General features: G+C 34.1%; 3 protein-coding genes and 1 long non-coding RNA gene across 4 annotated transcripts; 3 read left to right on the top strand and 1 right to left on the bottom strand.

Annotated features, from left to right (window-relative positions):
• Positions 1-5508: 5508 nt before the first annotated feature.
• LOC124634727 (venom peptide CtAPI-like) lies at positions 5509-6366 on the top strand. Its single transcript, XM_047170387.1, has 2 exons — positions 5509-5667; positions 6011-6366. The coding sequence occupies exons 1-2, from the start codon at positions 5583-5585 to the stop codon at positions 6193-6195; spliced, it is 270 nt and encodes an 89-aa protein (XP_047026343.1). The 5' UTR covers positions 5509-5582; the 3' UTR covers positions 6196-6366.
• A 491-nt stretch (positions 6367-6857) lies between these two features.
• Positions 6858-7999, top strand: LOC124634445. The gene is made up of 3 exons (XR_006984871.1): positions 6858-7016; positions 7476-7658; positions 7903-7999. It is a non-coding gene; the product is annotated as an uncharacterized LOC124634445 (long non-coding RNA).
• Positions 7991-8839, bottom strand: LOC124634444 (venom peptide CtAPI-like). Its single transcript, XM_047170026.1, has 2 exons — positions 8631-8839; positions 7991-8222 (listed from the first exon to the last, which is right to left on the bottom strand). The coding sequence occupies exons 1-2, from the start codon at positions 8713-8715 to the stop codon at positions 8014-8016; spliced, it is 294 nt and encodes a 97-aa protein (XP_047025982.1). The 5' UTR covers positions 8716-8839; the 3' UTR covers positions 7991-8013.
• Positions 8840-11371: 2532 nt separating this feature from the next.
• On the top strand, positions 11372-13818 carry LOC124634447 (venom serine protease inhibitor-like). Its single transcript, XM_047170028.1, has 3 exons — positions 11372-11526; positions 12637-12819; positions 13717-13818. Exons 1-3 carry the CDS (start codon positions 11442-11444, stop codon positions 13719-13721), a joined length of 273 nt encoding a protein of 90 aa, XP_047025984.1. The 5' UTR covers positions 11372-11441; the 3' UTR covers positions 13722-13818.
• Positions 13819-14037: the final 219 nt, after the last annotated feature.

Genomic DNA, 14037 nt, shown 5'->3' with positions numbered 1-14037 from the left:
TTTCACGCTCACCACCGCAGCTTCGGCTTGCTGGCCGGCAGAGCCGGCCAGCCTCAGCCGCGGCGGCGAGCGCTGAAACTACCTGCGCCTCAGCTCGCATGGGACCGCCGGAGCCCCGCAGCGCCGGAGCCGTGACAGAAGTTATGCTTGCTGCATGTTGCATGCTTACTTCCATGCTGGGTCAATTAATATGGGATGTGTTATATTTTAAACAAAAAACTCAGTAGGTACGAGTTAAAAAATTAGAAGGTAAATAAATATTTTTATGATGTCATTTAATAGTATTTAAGAAGTTTACTGTTAGAATGCATGCTACAAATTTAGATGCAAAAAAATAACCATCATGCTGAGTTGTATTTAGAGTGGAAGATAACTCGTGGCTAAGATAGTATTATTTAGATGCTCGACGCTTTATTAATTGTGGCTGACTTAGTAATTTAGAAGGCAACATACATTTGTTGGGGCGAATAATGATATTAAAAAGAAGCCTGTTTAATTAGCACCCCTTTTATTTTATTTTTAAATATTAGTTTGTATTTGAAGACAAATTACCTAACTGTATTTTTATAAGAGTTATTTATATATAAATTTAATACTTGAAGAATTTTTGAAGAGCATTTATTTTATTTAACTGACACCTCTATTTCATTCCTAACTCTACGGGAACTCCATGGGAACAGAACGGCTGGTCGTGATTGGTCGATCTTACAAAAAGACTGACCAATCAGAGAGAGCTTTCGGACAGTTGACAATTTGACAATTTCTCATCGATAGATTATAATATAGCGAAAAATAATGCGTTAAATTGCAATCAGATGTTACGGTTCACAATAATTCGACAGTTTACAATCTCTCGAGATAGATTGTATCTAACGATGTTTGTAATCTTACGGTAACATATACACTTCAATGTTTTCATCAGATTTCTTTGTATATATTTTTGCGTATATCATATTTATATTTTTCGTTCGTATTGATCCGGTTTCGTTTGCCATTTTACGAAAATTCCTGAGGCCGCAAAAAACGTGACACTAGGTAGATTAATAAACAAATAGACAGAATAACTTTCACATAATATTTTTAAAGCGAGACGTCTATTAATGCTATCACAAATCACTTTTTATGACACATTAAAGACATATTCAGGCAGCATTTACCGTATTCCAAGAAAACAAGGCATGAAAGTAATAAATAATCTTGACATTGCGCCATTTTCCTCATTGCTTACCAATCTTGGGGAGAAACCAAAGCAATATTGTAGGTAGTACAAAACGCTTACGAATCGATTACTTCATAATATCCGGAGGATGTTCTTCTATCTTACGATCAGTGATACTTCTGTCTGTTATTGTATGATACACATATTATTTATTGTTTATGGATATTTTTTGTGGGATGGTTTTCTTTGTTAGAGTTAGCTAATTCTAGTACAATCGTGGTTCGTTGATTAAGCAATTTAAGAATTTCGCCATTATTTCTAAGGTGAAAGAAAAAGAACTTGCTTATAAGCATTTTTTGTTTGTTTGTACCCAAAGGCTCCGAAACAACTGTATTATTTTGAAAAATTCTGAAATTCTGTAGTAAAACTACACTATCTCCGACACTATATTTATTGTCTTTGAAATTTAACACCGTAGCATTAACGTAACCTAAATACACACTCAACAAATAAAAACAAGAAAAATAAATAAATAACATTCGTTTGCGTGAAATAAATCTGTCTCATCCAGCAACGCTGGTTCTCTCGCGTTCCATATGCGACAATTTGTCGTCCCATGGACACATTAAGAGGAATATCATTTCACTAATGGACCCTGTTTATATGTAGGTAAGTATGTAGGTGTAAAAACTTTTTCACAAAACATTCCTTGCCTTCATTCAATATCTGAAGACGTTAATGTGTGGAAATGCCATTATTTCTAAGTTCTATTTTTATTTGTTCTTGTTTCAGATGGATTTTGGTTTGGAATAATATGCAGGTCTTCTAAGATAGCATATCTAGGTTAGGGTAGCTTTCGTTTAACCGTGTGTTGATATCTACCTCTATACTCCATTTTACAGGGATGAAGAATTTGTTTGTATAAACATGCTAATGTTAGGAACAATTAAACGCAAAAATGCTGCTTATGTTTCTAAGGATATCAAGATTTGTTACAAAAAAACATCATTTACTAATTTGACAAGTCCCATTATTATAAATCATAGACTAACCGCATAATATATTCAAAAAACTCGCTCACAAAAACAAATGCCACTATAAATAGTTTTTGTTTTAAAAACAAAACAACCGGGTTTCCCCCTTTAGTGATCAAAAATAGACAACATTTTTAAGATTAGGCGATATTTACATAACAAGGAAAATGAGTCATGGTTCTAAAATTGTATTGGGGTATTTACCTCTTTGTTTTAAAGAGGTAAATACCCCGGTTTGCTAATTTTGGCCATAGAAAAATGTATTTATACTTAACGTTTGTCTATTTGAGAGCGTGCTTTGTGAAGAACATGGTTCCTCAGTCACAATTCCTAATTTTGTATGTAGATACGTTGATAGAATTGTGTGAATGGACTTATTCGTTACATAGTCAACAAAAAAGGTTGTATTTCAATTTAATATTTCTGATGTACTGAACTATCGTAGATAATTCTACCCTAATTCCGATCGCATATTAAAGTAATTATCTTTAATCTTTTTGCGTTAGTAATACAATTTCTACCTTTGACATCCTGCAGACTTTCAGTCCACCGACAGCTTGATATGGCAGTTATGCTACCGCGCCCACTGCACCATGCCCACTGCAAAAAGTGCTTAGTGCAGTTGTTGCAGACGGGCGGTGTGCACGCAGATTTTCATATAGTGGCCCATAGAGTTAGCAGACTGTTTAGTTGGCTATCGCATCAAACTTTTTAGTCTGCCCATACCAGTCTTCTCGTGCGACGTATGTGTATGGGGTTGCCATACACATAGCCGTAGCTATCAACCCTCAGATAAACGTGTCAGTCGGCTAAAAAGTCTGCAGTAATCGGGAACTCTAAATGTTATTGTTTTTCGGTTCCCATGCAATTTAAATAGTATTTCTGTTCTCCATCTGAAGATACATCTAGCAGGCAGGTTATTGTTTGTTAATTAAACTCAGTTTCTGAACTTTTCCCAAAACGTATACTGTTATTATAACAACATTGTATAGTTCAAATGTTATGTTTTTCGGGAATACGCGGAATTGTTTAAAACATAAACACAATAATAGAAATACACTAACTCGGTATTCAGCATTTATCAAAGCCGAGTTGGTTTAACTTTTGTGGATTTAGCAATGCAACTTATGCTGATTAATATTATGAATTAATTGAATATCGTGAGGTTGTTTGTATCTACTTTAAATCAGCTGAGATCATTTGGATGAAAATTTGTAAGAGCGTTGATTTTGTAGAAAGCGACGATGTTCATGAATTCATTTTTTTTTGTAACCTTAGTTATAAACCGCTAGGTAAGTTTTTTTCTTCTGTATACTGTATCTCTTGATAAGCTTTTTTCAAACTACATATATTGGGGTCAGCGTGCAGTCTCATCAGCAGTTTTTCGATCGATGATAGATTTTTTTGGATCGACTACCTATCCGATCTCCTTAACCTAGTCAGGCTACCATGGAGGGGAACCTAATAACACTTTGTGAGACTTTCTGACCTTAATAAAAGTTTTGTAGTAGCCATATATAATATACTACATTCAAAGTAGCATGTTTCCAGGAAAATGTAATGTTGTTATTATAGTATGTTTATTTAATTTTATTTACTCTAAACTAAATGAAAGAAAAAAAATATTTAAATTATATTTATTTCTTTTGATTACAATTTAAGATTTTTTATAAATCGTTGAAAGTCCACTGGCCAGAGAAGTAGATCCAGGAAACAATTCTGAAACAATAACAAAAATCATATGTCAAAAAGATTTAGGTTTACACAGCTGACAGTTACTTAACAAGTATGTAATAGTGACTATCAAGTACTAGCTTCCGCCCGCGGTGTCATACTTGTCCCGACGGAAATATATATCCCATACCCGGACGGGGATAAAATGAATCATTTGTCCATCTTTTGTTTCTAAAATACCTCCCCACCAATTCTCAACCAATCGGTTCAGCCGTTTTTGACTTATACGAAACTTCCTTTGGACCTTTGTGAACATTTAATGCAATGACGAATTGCGAATTAATTATAGGCTACGTATCTCTCAAGTATTCACATAATTTCAATTTCAATAAATGCAGTACTTACAAAGTTATTCGACGACACATTGATCTTCAGGTACACAAATGCCCGAAGAATTCCGAAGGTATCCTCCCTTACAGAGGCAGGCTGGGTCGTAGCAACCCGCGACAATAGACGGACACGGTGGGATGTTTACTAGGTGATCACATTTCGTAAAGCAGGCTTCAAGTTGACATTTGTAGTAAACTTCATTTTTTGGACAATCTGAAACAATAAATAAACATACTTAAGTCCAATAGTAAAACAACAGACAATGCAAATGTATTTTTGGTTTCCTTTCAGTTTTTGGTAAGGTTTCAGAGAGGACAAAATTAATTCTTGCGCGAAATTAATGCGAAACATGGTGTTGATGATGATCCTCTACTTAACATTGCTAAACTCTTTTTAGTAAGTAGGCTTTCGTATGATATGCTCTCAAAAAGCTTAACTACCTACTGAAATGGGGACTAAGAGTTTTAACAATGATATACTTCGACAACATAATTATTCTGCACACAGTACACCAAAAATCCTAAATGAAAACTCAGTCACAGATAAAGTAATGAAGTTTTAATAAATTATTTAAACTTACCAAAAGGTTTTTGTTCATCAACCGGCACAGCTGTTGTTAAAGCTAAAACTACAACAAACAAACAAATTGGTAAAACAGACGCCATTGCTGTAGTAACGTTAGATAATGATGCTGTCGACGACGGTAATGATCTAGTTAAGGATCAGTCTTCTTTTATATATGTGTGCGACTAGTTATGTGTAGTATAACAATAAACTGTTTGCTAGTGTGCGTTTCCGGCAGTAGATACGATTGATGATTGTTGTTGTAAAAATCCCCTGAGCCGATCAGTGACGGTAAACATAGTGATGTCTTTAATGCTACAAGAATTAAAGAAAACCTGTTTCTTTATGTAAAACTAAAATAACTTTAGTTTAATAATATATTTAAAAATAAAAAAGTGTTCATATATTTGGGCTGCGGGATCGTTTGAAAGAGTTACCGCGGCCCTGGTACATAAAAGGCCTACGAAGGAACACGATGGATTTTTAGTCAGAAAAAGTCTGACACTCCCTCACCGCTGCTAACCCACAGTGGGGCGGGAGAGGTCATTTGATGATTTTGGCCATCGATAACAAAGTATTCATGTATTTTGTTTTATTTCTTTGTAAATATATATTCTTTAACGAATTGTCACATAGTAGCTTTAATTGTTTTGACAACACTATAATTTAGCATAACAATAATATGGTTGTTATAAATAAAAGACGAACGCATGATTCGAACATTATGTACTCTGACATCATTGTAGCTTAACGTTTTAAATATGGCGTCCTATTTGGTTCCTGTATGTTTTTTGTTAGTGGTTTTAACTATTGTTTCTTCTGCACCACCTGATGATAAACCTTTGGGTAAGATTTTATTATTAACTGTATTTTTCTATTAGAAATTATGCGAATGTGTCTTGTGTTATTTTGGTTATCAGCAGTGTAAAGATAATTATTGACCTCTATAATTACTGTATTGATTGATGTTGAAGCAGCGTGGTTTTTCTGGGCTGTAACTAGCAATTTGACTTAAAGAACATATTTATTTCCATTCCATAAATTATTTGTATGTATTAACTGCGGATTACAGTAATCGACCTATGCGTTGTATTTCCGATTGTAGATTGAATTTTGCTATTATAATCAAAAATATATAGTAATCCGCAGTGTGTCGACTTTAATCAACTATTTATTTTTTCACTTCCAGATTGTCCAGAAAACGAAGAATACTATTACTGCAAACTATTCCGTTGTCAGAGGAGTTGCGATGACTTTAAGGAACAAACTCCATGTCTGCCTCTAGCGCCCGGGTGTCATCTGCCAGGGTGTGAATGTGTGAGCGACTACTATAGGAATAAGGATGGCAAATGTGTGCCAGAAGCCGAATGTTAAAATAACGCAAAATATTAAATGAAGACGATCAATATTAACTTTAAATTTCAACCGAGATGTAAGAAGAACTGTATGTGTTTGTCAGCTTTCTAGAAGAATGTTGACATCTGTTTTGTGATAAAGATAATTATTGTAATTTTTTTATTTAAATAAATCCACTAACAAGAAAAATTTCTTTCATTTTCATGTTTATTTTCCTGTCAGTACTATGATTATATTTCACAATCTGTATTGTTAAAAGAAAGGGCTATTTACTATTTATTTACAGAACGGGATAAATATGCAATTTGCCACATTTTTTTTACCAAAACCTAACCCTAAATAATATCATTCTTCGTCCATTTCTCCATATAATATATCATCTATTTCTTCAAATAATACATCAATTACCTAGATGTTAGACAATGATGATCCCACCATGATATTTGTAAGTCCACGCTACAATAATAGTCCCAAATGTTCCTCATCACAACTGTTAGTAAGTATTTCAAAAAATCTTGCCCAGCCTCTTAGCAACGGCAACGCTTTTTCGAGTTATTTTGATTAGCCTAGCTACACCTATATGTATCTACACATTGGCACCACACTATGACTTTACAAGCTCCGATTGGTCAGTTCAGTCTAAGCAAAATATATAAAACAAAACACGATTAGTTTACTCTTAATCTATCCTTGAATACCTTCAAGTAAACATTAGAGTTAGAAATTAAATATTGTTTCAATATATAATATTGCGATGGCGTCTTTCGTGTTACCTATGTTTTTGTGTGTACTTGTTTTAAGTATTGTTTCTGCTTTGCCGGCTGATCAGAAACCTCTTGGTAAGTAATAAACGGTCATTATTTTGTATTTCATATATTCTATGGTGTTACAGAGAACTAATTTCGAGATAACAATAACCCTATACTTAAGTGATGCCTAGATAAGGTAAGAGTTGTACTTACATACATAGCTACTTCATATGAGGCTGTTTATGTAAATTCAGTTTTTCATTGTATCTTTATTTATTGATTTTTGACTTGGGGAGATCAGACGGGCAGCCGCTCCTTGTAAAACACTGTCACTCAGCCGCATCCGGCTAGACTGGAAGCCCACCTTAACATAGTTGGGAAACGGCTCGGGAGATGATGATAGATTGTATCTCTATTTATCTCTTCTGTATCCTGACTTTAGGCTTACTATATAATAAATACAAGTCAAACAATTCCATTGGTTCGATCCAGGAATTATTTTGTAGCCTACAAACCTAGTTCTAAGAATATTATTGTTCTAATTTCCAGATTGCCCGCAAAATGAAGAATACTATAGATGTTCACCGGCTAAATGTTACAAGGTCTGCAGTGATTTGAAGAACCCGCCTGGCTGTCCTGGGTTATCTGGTGATTGCTACCAGCCCTCTTGCGAATGCATTTCTGATTACCTGAGGAACTCTGAAGGAAAATGTGTCCCTTGGCAAGAATGCTGTGAGTACATTGTAATATGACACGTAAATATAGGATGTGAGAGTCCATATTCAAACGAATGTAGGTACACATATGATGAGTAAAGGTGCAAGAAAACTTCTCGAGAAAACCTGGACTTAAATATCTCAAATGAATGTGTTTATTTGTGGGACAGTAAATAGGCTAATGAATGATGGATCATATCTGATGCAAACTGGACTTACTCAATATAAATGACGTTCTAATACTTATCTTTTCTTTTCAGAGTTTTTAATTTCTTCATTGTTCGTAAGGACACCTAAGGACCAGAAGTTGAGCCTAAAAATCTATTTTGTTTTTAAATAAAAAAAAAATCACAATTATTTTTGCCTTTTATTTAAATTTCTTTGATACTGTTTTGATAACATTCTGCTTCTGGCACACATTTGCCATCCTTATTCCTATAGTAGTCGCTCACACATTCACACCCTGGCAGATGACACCCGGGCGCTAGAGGCAGACACGGAGTTTGTTCCTTAAAGTCATCGCAACTCCTCTGACAACGGAATAGTTTGCAGTAATAGTATTCTTCGTTTTCTGGACAATCTGAAATTGTAAGAAAAATATATTTTATTTCAAAACTGATCTTTCTAAAGTTTCTCTGTTCCTCAAAATTACAACTAAACTTAGTTGTCATTAGTAGAAACTACTTAAAGGACTCAGATAATAAACATTGTGTGACCTCCCTCGATAAATATGCTATCTAACTTGAAATATGTTTTAAATCGAATGAGGATATCCTAGCTTGTTAGATATTAGAGCTTTGAAACAGACAAAAAAACTCTTCATCTTTATAAAGTTAGTTAATAAGTTATCGGTTCAATATTAATAATAAAATATCCACAGAAACTAAAGACATCAATAGCAATTACATTTATACGGTAACTTCAAAGAGTATCTATATTCCTAGATTAGAGATTAGAAAAATACCTGGTAGTTTATTATAGAACTTACCCAAAGGTTTATCATCAGGTGGTGCAGAAGACACAATAGTCAAGACCACAAACAAAAAACATATAGGAACCAAGTAAGATGTCATTTTTAAAACGTCAAGTTACAATGATGTTTCAATAGAAAATGTGCCGGTCATGCGTTTGTCTTTTATTTTATATGACATATAACGTTGTTATGCTAATTATAGAGTTAAATAAACTATGTAAGAGTTAGTTATAAAACTGGTTTTTACTCAGTGATAAAAAATTATGTTTATCATTTTACTCTTGTGTGCAAAAGAAGAGGATTTTCCTTGTAGCATATAAAGGGTAGTGGGTAAAGAAACAACCTCTCAAGTCTCAGGCATGAGTGTGGGTTCGATTCTCCAGGTCAGGCATGTACCAATGCCACTTTTCTAAGTTTGCATGTACTTCCTAAGTATATCTTGAACATCAATATATAAGATAAGCTGTATATCCCGGCTGTCACTTGAACATCTTTGGCAGTCAGAAGCCAGTAAGTCCGACAACCAGTCTTACATAACAATTACCTTCTCAAATAAATATTTTGAGTTTGAACTCTTTCCCACACCCTGATAAAAGGTATAACATGTTATTCTCATGTTTTTCAAGTTTCATCAAGATCCCTTGAGTATAATTATAATGAATAATCAAAATATTACTCTGATAGTATTCATTTTAAGGTGCAAATAAGAAAATGAAAAACAATCTTACATTAATTTACACATTTATTTTATTTATTAACATAATTTAGAATAACATACTAAATTTAATTAGGTACATCAATGAAACTCCAGTTGGATATTAGGTGATCGCAGCATGTGATGCTGAAAAAGAAATGAAGTGTAAATAACTGAGAATGTAGCGATTTTATTTTTACCCCTGTCATAGTCAGAAAGAAGAGCAATTTGAATACAAACTTTGGTACACTCGTTTAAAAATGTAAGGGCAGATACTGCAGCACACAAAAATATGTATGGGTTACAGACGCATTGGTTTATTATTATTGACCGTTGATCAACTCGAAAGAATATTAACTTAGGATTGAATAGGCCAATGGCGGCGAAAAATACTTACAAATTTGTTTCTTAGGAACATTCATCCCTTGGTACGCAAACGCCTGCAGAATTCCTTAGGTATCCATCAACGCATAAGCAAGCAGGTTTGTAGCAACCAGCGGCTATGGATGGGCACGGCGGGAAGTTGGTCAGGTGTTCACAAGTCTTGAAGCATACTTCAAGGTCACATTTCATATACCGCTCGTTTTGGGGGCAATCTGAAACAATGTGTTTGTTGATTATAGTGAAGATTATATTAAAAATAATAAAGGACTACTAAGCGATAATAGAGGATACAAATTGAAAATAATAAAGAAAGATAATTAGAAGTTTAATCAATTAATGTTTGTTAATTTTTGTTAAGTTGGCAAAATGGCACACGTTGCCTCTAATGGCCGGCCACTGACAGTTAATTTACTGTTTACTATTATTTTTTACGTATCATTTACATAGTAAATAGTTGTTTTAAGAAAATGCACAAATCCAAATATCTATGCCTAAAAGAGAGGTATCAAAAACTTACCAAAAGGTTTTTGTTCATCAACCGGCACAGCTGATGTTAAAGCTAAAACTACAACAAACAAACAAATTGGTAAAACAGACGCCATTGCTGTAGTAACGTTAGATGTTGATGATATCGGAAATAGTAATGAACTGGCGAAGGACTGGTCTTTTATAATATTCGTGTTGTAAAACTGAACAAACTAGTGTGCGTTAGTTTTGTTTTAATTCAATTCATAGCAACAAAATGGTCCGGTTTTTTTGCTCTTGTTCTAAAAATCCCCGTAGCAAAATGTTGCGATTAACGTCTGATATCTATGACGCTTTTGTTTACATTAGGAAAAACCTTTGCATTGTCGCGTTAAAAAAAAACGTTTAAGGATTTTAATGTATTTGGCTTTTGTTGTCTTTGAAAAATAGGGATGTTGAATACTCAATTTTGTATACCTACTGTATATTTTCAACTGCCTCTTGGCTAGTGGAATATTAATATTCTGTTTATAGAATCGTCTGGCAAGGTTTTAGAAATACTTATTATTGAGGGAATTGACAGTACAATTTTTTTTACAACGCTTAGCTGCCAAATGAGAGCTACTGAATTAAAGACATCGATAATTGGAACCAGCAAAAAAAAACTAAGTTTCGTTGACCGGTTTTGTACACTTATAGACTAGGCATAACGTGATTATTGTTTGTTGTTGATAAACAAACTGGTTTTATAAAATCAACAGTACCTACCTATGGCTATGGTAGCCTAGTGGGTAAAGGACCAACCTCTCAAGTATGAGGGCGCGGGTTCGATCCCAGGTCAGGCAAGTACCAATGCAACTTTTCTAAGTTTGTATGTACTTTCTAAGTATATCTTAGACACCATTGACTGTGTTTCGGATGGCACGTTAAACTGTAGGTCCCGGCTGTCATTGAACATCCTTGGCAGTCGTTACGGGTAGTCAGAAGCCAGTAAGTCCGACACCAGTCTAACCAAGGGGTATCGGGTTGCCCGGGTAACTGGGTTGAGGAGGTCAGATAGGCAGTCGCTTCTTGTAAAGCACTGGTACTCAGCTGAATCCGGTTAGACTGGAAGCCGACCCCAACAGGATTGGGAAAAGGCTCGGAGGACGACGACCAACCTATGGCTTGCTAGACAACGCTATGATTAGCTAAAGTAAAAACAACGCAGATTTATTATATAAAGACGAGCGTTAGGCTCATTATCTATTCTGGTATCACAGTAGCCTGACGTTCTTTCAAAAATGGCATCATATTTGGTTCCTATTTGTTTATTTTTTGCAGTTTTAACTATTGTTTCGGCTGTACCTGCAGACGAAAAACCTTTTGGTAAGTGTTTATTATATCGCCTATTTTTTCAGTAGGTCATATTTATTTAAATATCTACTATCGTTCCTAAGACCTCTTTTCCACGCTGCAACTGATAAACTGTGACCTCATAGTCATAATGTATCAAAACATTGTCAATAATAGTAGATAGTTTAATTAAAATTGACCTATGATCTCAATACATCTCATATTTTCTCCTATCATAGAAAATGACATACGAAAGTCATAATACAGTGAAAACTACTTAATGTGTAACTTGATAAGTGTTTGCGATTATATTTAGCCACGTTGTTACTACAAAAAAAAATCATAAACTATTAGAATTTTAGAATTTTTGCTCCGATACCAGTAAATTTTCAAGGGGAACACGAAAGATTTATCACAATTTTCTTCTCTATTTGATAATTAAGCCAAATAAAGTAGTATTATTGAACATGGAACTAAGTGCTGACTAACTCTTTCTTAGTGTACATAGTTCATTAGGATCAAAGATTTTAATATTTACATACTGTAAATTACTAACATTTATAATGTACACTATTTGCTACTAATGAATAAGGAAAATATACTTTGTTGTCAAGGTTATAAAGGATTGTTTAATTGCATGTGGTTTTGATTTTTATCTTCCGTATCTACCATGAACTATAGTTGTAAAGCTAACTTGATTTGCGTAATTATACTACAACATATTTGAATAGCAATGGCCACTGATCCTATAACATTTGCACAATATGGATAAGTTTTACTAGCCTAACGTTGATCATAATCATAATGCAAACAAAGTTTCAAAGTTCTACAGCAATTATTTTTTTCATACGCTACCCGAAATATCGTTTTAATGCTATCTGATTATCTTTATATTGAAAGTCACTTAAAGTAATTATTTGGTGTTACTAGAATTTAGAGGAATTTACATCGTCCTTGTTGTTGACATGTCCATGTGGATGACAATCCCCAATTCAATAAATAAGTATAAAAAATTGACTGTACTTCGGAATCTCGAAGTTCAAAATGCCGATGTACTTTATGTACATAAGATCGATGGACGTGAATTAGAATGTACGCTGGATCGAAGTAGTACTTGAGGGTATTTTATTTTCTACATTTCAGATTGTCCACCCAACGAACAGTACTACAAATGCGAGCTGGAGGTCTGTTATAAGTCTTGTGAACATTTGAAACATCCTCCACCCTGTCCAGCTATTGCCGCTGGCTGCTTCAAACCAGCTTGTGAATGTGTGGCTGGCTACTTAAGGAACTCGGCGGGCAAATGTGTGCCTTCCGATGAATGTTGTAAGTATTTTGATTGTAAAAAAAATGTGGATAATAATTAACTTAATATGTACTAATATAATACTATATACAAGTTGTTGATTTGCATCCGTGCCATATTCAAGGACGTAATGTCATCTAGCCGTATTTGAACTTGGCGCGTGTGTTACTAGCCTTAAAACCGTGCTGCGCCCTCACACAAACGCAAACACAAAGCATACGCAACGATCATTCATAAATTTCATTCATAAAATTGGATTACTTCTGATATACTACGACATTATAATGACAGAAAAGCAGTGCCTATTAGCTATTTCTCGTCTACTGTAATTCCAATCGATTATTTACGTATTTTATGTCCTCCTCCTGAAATATGGCACATATGCAAATCAACACCTTGTATACTAATTATTAACTTAATTTACTATACATACATGCAAATTACCAAAGTAAATAAAAACTACTGCACACGAATTATTGGCGTCGTGTTTCACTGACTGGTGTCACGTAGCCGGCCACGAAACCGGCGGAACACAACACCTTTCGGCCAAAGGTCTTCCTTAAAGTCTGCAATATGCGGGTAGGGTCAATGAAACTGTACCTAGTATGGATATTAGGTTCATAGTATGGTGAAGTTCTATGGTATTCATAAGCTATGTTAAGTATGTAGGTAGCTATTGGGACGATACAACCTTTATTTAAACAGGTACGAGTTTATCCTATACAAAGTATAAAGAGCTGGAGAGTTTTTTGATTATTTGAACGCACTAATTAAATATTATAAAATGAAAAAAATATTATAGATCGTGAGACCTTGCATTTTAATCAATATTTATTATGGATAACGTATATTTTTGTTGTATCTTATACTTATTACAATTTTTAAAATCAATTTAATATATTTTTTTATTGTTTCAGCTTAAAGAAAACATCTGCAGCCATGCTGGACTCCCAGAAAGTTTGTTTATGTTATAGTTTTTGTTACATTGAAAATCAAAAAATAAATCGTGTTATAAAATAGTTTAGAACTTTTCCTTACAAATCTTATTTAATATCAAAGTGAAAATTTGGCTCCGAGCCTTGCCAACCCATATAATTTGTATTTTACATGTATTTTAATTACTGTAAGGTGAAGCGGCTAATTTGTGTCCTTGACGTGATCCAAGTCGTGGAATACTTAGGTACTCGTACAGTGTACAAAAATGTACCTACTATTTGTAATAATAAAGACGAGGTTAC

This window comes from Helicoverpa zea, chromosome 11 (genome assembly GCF_022581195.2).
Source record: "Helicoverpa zea isolate HzStark_Cry1AcR chromosome 11, ilHelZeax1.1, whole genome shotgun sequence".
In the NCBI taxonomy this organism is placed as follows: Eukaryota; Metazoa; Arthropoda; class Insecta; order Lepidoptera; family Noctuidae; genus Helicoverpa; species Helicoverpa zea.
The sequence above is the reverse complement of the archived record's forward strand: the minus strand, read 5'-3'. Positions and strand labels throughout refer to the sequence as shown.

Excerpts from the sequence above, each read along its gene's own strand:
- LOC124634727 (XM_047170387.1), top strand. The coding sequence starts at position 5,583 with ATGGCGTCCTATTTGGTTCCTGTATGTTTTTTGTTAGTGGTTTTAACT. Across the intron at positions 5,668-6,010 it reads ACCTGATGATAAACCTTTGG|ATTGTCCAGAAAACGAAGAA; the intron begins GTAAGATTTTAT and ends TTTCACTTCCAG.
- LOC124634447 (XM_047170028.1), top strand. The coding sequence starts at position 11,442 with ATGGCATCATATTTGGTTCCTATTTGTTTATTTTTTGCAGTTTTAACT. Across the intron at positions 11,527-12,636 it reads TGCAGACGAAAAACCTTTTG|ATTGTCCACCCAACGAACAG; the intron begins GTAAGTGTTTAT and ends TCTACATTTCAG.
- LOC124634444 (XM_047170026.1), bottom strand. The coding sequence starts at position 8,715 with ATGACATCTTACTTGGTTCCTATATGTTTTTTGTTTGTGGTCTTGACT. Across the intron at positions 8,223-8,630 it reads ACCTGATGATAAACCTTTGG|ATTGTCCAGAAAACGAAGAA; the intron begins GTAAGTTCTATA and ends TTACAATTTCAG.